Source organism: Rhinichthys klamathensis, unplaced genomic scaffold (assembly GCF_029890125.1).
Source record: "Rhinichthys klamathensis goyatoka isolate OS25496 unplaced genomic scaffold, OSU_Roscu_1.1 h1tg000172l_1, whole genome shotgun sequence".
In the NCBI taxonomy this organism is placed as follows: Eukaryota; Metazoa; Chordata; class Actinopteri; order Cypriniformes; family Leuciscidae; genus Rhinichthys; species Rhinichthys klamathensis.
Window position 1 is genome coordinate 674,340 of NW_026606702.1, and position 7,695 is coordinate 682,034.

Here is a 7,695-nt window from a genome sequence, read left to right on the forward strand (position 1 = left end):
GCAATTAATTGTATGCTTATTTATTGAGCATTTATTTATTTCTGTTTTTATTTTTAAATATGGTAGAGCTGGTCCTCCATACACGAGGAAAGGCTTGTTTGGCATTATTTTCTAGTCATGCATGTACAGATATCTACATAAATAGGAAAGCACCAAAATCTCAATACAAGCTTTCATTTTATTGACAGGCATCAAATTGGATCTAAAACAATGTAATCGCACATGTTCACTGCCCATGCTTAAATATTTTTTTCTCAGGTCAATCTAACAATGTGCCTGTACTTACTAGAGCAAAAAGACCAGACAATGAATGCTTTAAGACATCTTTTCCTCTTGCTGCCAAGTTGAAGTGTTACAATTTCAAACATTCATTTAACATGCGTCATGTCCCCTCCTTCCGCCTCTCACTACACAAAAAGCTGAGTGAGTCTGAGTAAAGATCCATCTTTCACTGCAGGATGCATAATTTGCTTTACCCCAACAGCTGCATGACATAACAGATCTGCTGTTAGAGTAACACTTTTGTAATCATTTATGGAAGCAAAGCTGCCATTTTGGTCCCCTATGGTGCACTTAGTGTGGGACTTAATTTGGAAACGATATTTGATACTGATGTTGAATGAAAGGCAAAAGTCAGCATAACTGTATACAACTTTTATTGACAGTCATGGTAAACCACAAAAAAAGCACTTGGCCCAGCTCAGAACTGGATGACCTGGCCCTGGAAGAAAGATGAGAATAGAAATTATACATAAATACTTATAACAGTCAGAAATAGTTTCAGTTTTCAATGGTTCTGTCCTTATGCCAAAGTACAATTTGTTAAGTCACTCTTTTTCCAATACACAGAGGATTATGCACTGTTTGACTTCAGTACTTGACTAAAAGTACATATTTGAAAGCCCAAACATTTGATTTAATTCTAATTAAAAAGGTTTACACTTGATTTAGATGTTAAAAATAAAATCCACCCACTGATTAATTTTAGTAAATCACCAGGCTTCCCATTTCTCCTCCAATGAATTTCCATAACTAGTTTTCCACTTTTAAAAAATTCATGCAAATTTTAAATTTACAAAGATTGCCTCACAAAAAGATAATTTTCTAGCTGATCATCTTTTAGAAGAGAGAATAACCACAAATCTTTCACTATAAAAATATCACAAATCAAATATTACCAATTTTCTCCATTATGGTGAAAACCCTGAAGACAATTAATGACTAAAATAGCCTTCAAACCACCATTTCATTTGTTTCTGTGTTTTATCGTCAGTACAAATGGCTTCAAATTTGCCTTTTTACTTGTTCTTTAACCAGCTAATGTGCATTTAATTACCTTTCTCTTTTTGTCTCCTCCCAGCTCAAAATGTTTGCATCTCTTAATGGCCAACATCCTCTTTGAGCGGCAGTTGGGCTCCACGCACTCCAGCCTCAGCACAATCTTCTTTGTGGTTTTAGCCTACAGCAAAAAGAGGGACAATTACACCTGATATGTAAACATCCAATGATCAACAATGAATATTGAGGGCAACAGTTTCTCCACACACAGATAACTAAACCCAACTTAGGCTGCATTTACACTTGGCACTTGAGAAATAGTAATTTGTACATGTAGCTTTGAACCTTCCACATTCTAGAATACTACTTACTTTTACTGGAGTTAGTTAAGTAATGAAGTAAACGGAATGATTTAATTTTCATTTTGATATACACATTTAGATTAAATATTTAAGCAGTCAAATTACATTATCCAGAAGTTAAACAAATTTAGAAGAACGTGCTGCTTTTGAACACTTCTGTGGCATGCTCCGTTTTAATGTCAGCTTAGAGTGCTAGGTGCATGAGAATTCCTCAAACTCAATTGCAGAACTCCTGTTCTAAAAATATCCCTCGGGAGAATGCTGCGCACTTCCGTTCGGTGGTAGAAAGGTCCATTGGTCAGTTTGAAAAGGTCAGATGACAATAATGTACAACCACTGCTGCACAGAGGTGTGCTTTTGATGTTATGTGCAGGCAAATAGTATCCTAATGACAACTCCTCCTGTGATCTTCCCAACATTATGAAAAATACAATTGTATTTGAAGACTTGTAAGATTTGCTTTTTATATTATTTATGTTTTTTCCATTAAAAATATGCTGTATAAACATCCTAAACATGTTTACTAGTGGTCGACAGATATATCGCCAAGGCCGATAAGTTTCTGATTGGCCGGTGTTGGAAGCGGGACTTTTATTTTGACAGGCGGCGCTGAGAACACAGGCGCCTGAGAAGAGAACGGCATCGTCTGATCACAGCGCTCACATTCTCGGTCTTCATTAGTTTACGATCTGTCAGTGATATCTAATACTTTGTTAGATCTAGTAAACTAAGTAAATGGTATGCGAAAAAGTAAAGCATTTGCTTTTATATTATTTGTAACAGAAAGGCAAACAATCAGGCTAAAATACTTCTCGTTTACCGTCAACATTTAGCAAATGCGCATTACATCATTTAAACAAATCTCTGATTATCTAATAAACATAATTTCACAAACCTTGCAGATTTAATCGAATCCAGCTGTTTTATCTTGTGAAGTGCATTTTTAGCCTGCATAAACTGCGAGTGACTGTCGGTCCGTGCGAAGTTAGTGAAGGCGAACAGAAGATCAACTTCACAGGAGACGCGATCGAAAAACTTGAAATCCTTCATTTTAAAATATGCTGTGCTATATCGAGTTGCTCACCGTGTCAGATTCATATCGTTTTCACTGTGCGCTGTATGTAAAATTAGCGTTACCTTGGTCTTTATTTTAAAAAAAATTACCAGTGCGCACGAAATTACCAGATTACTGAATGCCCTGTCAGTGTTTACTTCCTTTTTATTCACATATTCATATATTTTTAAACAATTACTTTTTGTGAAAAATACTGTAATAGGATTGCAGATTCAAGAGGTTGCCATAAAAAAAAACTCATATCCGGATCTCATGTTTCCCTAATGTCTTGTACCGTTAAACATGGTATCATGTTGATGGGAATATGCATCAGGGATGTGATTGTGCAAGTGATTTTTTTTTTAAGACCCAGCGTAAAGCACTTTTTACTTTAAACACCTGAATCAGCCATTTACTGCATGAACTACCAGGAACTGTGATGAGTGACACACATGGAAATATATTTAACAGCGATAATTTCTAGTAATACAAAACAGGACGTCTTAACTTATCTTTGGGGAAAAAGTAATGGCGATAACTGTTCTGTAGTTCTGTGAAGAAAACAACTGTGTTTACAATACCGATCAATCTCATTCAGTAAATTAAATTCCACTCAAACTTCTACAATAGGCAACATAAAATGTTTGTGTTTTGGTTAACTGCACATCATATTCTGCCTACACAGATAAAACAACCTAAGAACCATTTGTGAATTATATTAATGCTTTTTACGTAGGGGTGGAACGGTACACAGAAGTCAGGGTTCGGTTCATACCTCGGTTCAGACGTCACGGTTCGGTACGACTTCGGTACAATGGAGTGAATAGCAAAACAAAAATGCAGAAGGCTTTTTTTTTTATAAATGTCTTGTATTTTTTAAATAAGTTTTATGGTAAATGGACTGCATTTATATAGCGCTTTCACAGACCAAATGGCCACCAAAGCGCTTTACATTTTGCCTCACATTCACCCATTCATTCATACACCGACGGGCGACGGCAGCCATCCAGCTCGTCGGGAGCAGCTCGGGTTAGGTGTCTTGCTCATGGACACCTCGACACTTGGTCAGGTGGAACCGAGGATTGAACCACCAACCTTCCGGTTTGTAGACAACCCACATGAACCACTGACGCCCTATTTATTAATAAAGGCATAGAACCAGTTTATTTGTAGTGCACTGACAGTAGTTTTATATAATTAGTTTATTAATTAAATTATTAAAAAGACCTTGAGATATGTTTGGTAATTGTACCTGAATGAATTTAAAATTAATTTGCTATTTCAGATCAATATATTTGTTTTCCTTCATTTTAATTAACCCTAACTTTATTCTCATCTGAATTATAAATAATTGATATCCGTATAAAATAATACTACCATTAAAAACTTGTTAACAGTTGTAGGTTACAGTTTGATAAGAGTTTAGAGTGTGACAAAAGCACAATGTTGTGTTTTATTGCGAGTGAACACAAATATAAGTAAACAAATTGCAGTTTTAATGATGTCCTGTATGAAAAAAATGACGGAGTATGTTTTTATGTTTCCACTGTTCGATCGCCCGTGCCTCACACACACAGTTCGATGGCGCGATTCGCGCCTCTCACGCGCACGCACACACATTGATCGCGCGATTCGCACCCGCGCCTCTCTCTCTCGCGCGCACACACACTCCAGCATTGCGATCTTGATCGCAGCCTGTTCATTGCTGCGTTCACAGTCACACCAAAAGCGAATAGAGCGAAATGTATCGCTATTTAAGAGTTTTTTTTAATTTTATTTGTACCGTGTATTCTCCGTGCAAATTCGTGCACCGAACCGTGACGCCCGTACCGTTTCGGTTCAATACGAATACATGTACCGTTCCACCCCTATTTTTTACGCATTAGAAAATGACTACAGAATCTTATCAACATGATGAATAAATTATATTAACTGGAATAAACTGTACACAGAAAGGGAGCAGAGAATGTGACCGATCGAGCTTTGCGTGCTCTTTTTACGCATAAATAACCTTTTACGTACATCCAATAAGCAATTTAGCACCGTAGGCTACATATGATCCGCACTTTTTTTGCCTACCAGATGCACGTATTACTTTTGCGTATAAAGAGCAAGCCTAATAAAAGCACTCGTGCTATAGGCCTAACGTTAGATACGCAGTGCCAGGAACGATCGTGAGGCTGTCCATAACTAGGGTCTAGCCCGAGTTTAAGCAAGCACAAAACTCCCGTTAAAAATCACAGAAACGTGCGACATGAATCTCTTACATCGAATCTGCACTTTGTTGTTTATGATGGAAGTCAGAAGAATTCAGTCAGTGCACTGAACAAAACTATTCGTTTCAGCGATGACTAATCTGAACGCCTCTGATTGGTCATCACGCTCATAAACTAAACGGAAACGCGTGCTATTGGTTAAAATGCTCAACGATGCAAAACGAAATCTGATGGAAAAGCCGTAGTCGGATTGATCGAATGAACGTTAAGTATTGTAGTTTGTTTAATATTATCACTTAAACATTCTATTATTTAAATATTTTGAAACAAATTACAATGACTATCCCAAAACTTCCAAACACCCCCGATTTTATTTTTATTACTGATCGGCATGATTCACGTGGGTCATGATTTTAGGCTGAAATAACCGGAATTCCGGAAAAAACATCCCTGATACATATGGAAATATGCAGATGAGGATATTCAAAGTAAAACTAGTCGTTGCAAGCTCTATATATGGTTATTTCATAGAGACGGTGTGGAGATGCATGTACCCACAATCTTCCGCTGACTTTTATAAAAGGGAATTGTGTGCAGGTTCTGGCATACACATGGATTTATTCATCTGAAAACTTGTGCATATAATCTAGCTTATAAAATGAAATCTACGGAAACTTTAATATACGAGGCCCCTAGTATTAAGATCTGGTGATCCTATTGGAAGCAGTCAGGCAAAACAGAACATTGTTTACACCTGGTAGTAACCTACAACTTCAATACATGTCCTGTGACCAGTTGAGATGCTTACACCACAAATGCAATGTTTAAAACACATGTGACCACTACCTCCAAATTAGAAGTACTTAAAAAAAAAACTTTCGGTTTGAATTCTTTTTTTTTTTTTTACGTACTGCCCAGTTTTTATAACTGAAAATGTATACCACATGTAAATTTAAGGCTCCATGTTATTTAGTCAAATGCCAACTAAAAGGCCTTTCAGCACATTATCAATAACCCAAAGACACTTTAAACCTAGAGTTTGAACCATGTATAGCAATCAAGATAACACCATATTCTACACCAGTGGATCTTTTTGTCAAGAGCACTTTTCAAAACTTTCCACATATTTTTAATTGTAGGTTTGTTGTATACTGAGAAGTTACACTCTTTGCTGAATTAAACTAAATGAACTTCACTAGGTCTTCATTGTTAATTTGAAGCATCTAATCTTTGTTGCAACAAAACCTGGTGTTTCAGTGATAGAAAACGGCTTGAAATAGCCATTTAAAATCAGATAAATGTAAAATAAATAACAGCAGTATTGGTTTGGAACAATATTGAAGTTATTTGGACTTTGAGGCAACATGGCCACTTTGGCTTCCATAGTTTGGCACCCATCTGCAAGACCCAACATACCTTTTTTCGGAAAATAGGCTTAGTTTGTCCTCCATAACCACTCTGCTTTCTGTCGTAACGCCTCTTCCCTAAAATTAACAGTTAAACAAATGCAGTTAATTCTTCAGACAGTGAAATCTACACTGTTCAACGTCCCAGCCAATTCTCAGGACTTACCCTGGGCGTACAGAGAGTCTTTGCCCTTCTTGTACTGGGTCACTTTATGTGGCTGGTGCTTCTTGCATTTTTTGCAGTAAGTCCTGCGGGTCTTCGGTACGTTCACCTACGGAAAAACACGTCTCGTCAATGAAATCTCATGCAGTCGGAGTTCATTAACGTTACAGCGGCGCTGACAACCAGCAAGAGACAAACTAGCACTCGAGCTAATCAGTATTTTCACTAAATTAACACACAATTCCGGAACTTCAGAGGTGTAAATAATGCATTCAAATATACAAAGACAAAAAGCAATCGTTTAATTAAGCTTATTTAAAATACCAATCATATTCTGCTACAATTGAAACATCTACATTACTATTCGGGAAGTCGGCAAGTAAAGGAGAATAATCATCTTATTCGTCATATAAACAACCCAATATAACATTTTATATAATGCCGATGCTGTATACATTCACATTGTGCAGTTTGTTTAGGGCTAAGTTGTTCAAATATTTAGGATTAAAACAGATTTTGGATGAAAGTCCACAGGACAACAGTACGCACCATGGTTGCCCTCGCGGCGCAGGAGCAAAGAGGAAGTAAAGACGTCACTCAGAGCATTAATACCGGGTCGCGCCAGTGAGGTCTCGCGCTGTTTGCTCTTGCACGATGCTACCACCTAACGGTCGAGATACCAAACATACATATGAATACTAATATTATTATAAGTATTTTAATGACTAATGTTAATGATACCACCGACAACGAAGAAGTTGATAGTGTTCAGATAATATGTAAAGACTCGACTGTATTTATTTCTACTTATCGCGATATTTTGTCGAAACGTGACCAAAACGCGATGCCAATCCAAAACACCGTTCCTTTTTATATCTCATCAGAAACGACGATAAGAGCAACCAACCAATAATAACAAACATTGTTTTTGAAACATGATCAAAATGTCATAAAATGACTGAAAATGCGACTCATAGTACCACATAATAAAATCCCGGTGAAAATGATTCTAAAAGAATATTGTTCTACAATTGTTTGCTGGACAAAAAAATAGTATGATATTGTGTTCTCATAACGAAGGGAAAGAAAAAAAAACGTATACAGTACTTTTGCACAATTTTAGAGCTGAAACCACACGATTGGAGAAGATTGTTTGCATAATAAGAAAAAAGGGGAGTGAAGAGCTTCAAAGACCAGGAAAAGTAGTATACAGTGT

At 36.8% G+C, this 7,695-nt stretch overlaps 1 protein-coding gene across 1 annotated transcript; it reads right to left on the reverse strand.

The window, feature by feature from the left end:
• Positions 1-639: 639 nt before the first annotated feature.
• Positions 640-7,153, reverse strand: rpl36a (ribosomal protein L36A). Its single transcript, XM_056259993.1, has 5 exons — positions 7,029-7,153; positions 6,483-6,588; positions 6,327-6,394; positions 1,337-1,459; positions 640-721 (listed from the first exon to the last, which is right to left on the reverse strand). Exons 1-5 carry the CDS (start codon positions 7,029-7,031, stop codon positions 701-703), a joined length of 321 nt encoding a protein of 106 aa, XP_056115968.1. The 5' UTR covers positions 7,032-7,153; the 3' UTR covers positions 640-700.
• Between the last annotated feature and the right edge of the window lie 542 nt (positions 7,154-7,695).

Coding starts and splice junctions, on each gene's coding strand:
- rpl36a (XM_056259993.1), bottom strand. Junction 1,460..6,326: donor AGCCTATTTTCCGAAAAAAG/GTATGTTGGGTC, acceptor TTTTTGCTGTAG/GCTAAAACCACAAAGAAGAT. Junction 722..1,336: donor GAGGAGACAAAAAGAGAAAG/GTAATTAAATGC, acceptor TCTTTCTTCCAG/GGCCAGGTCATCCAGTTCTG.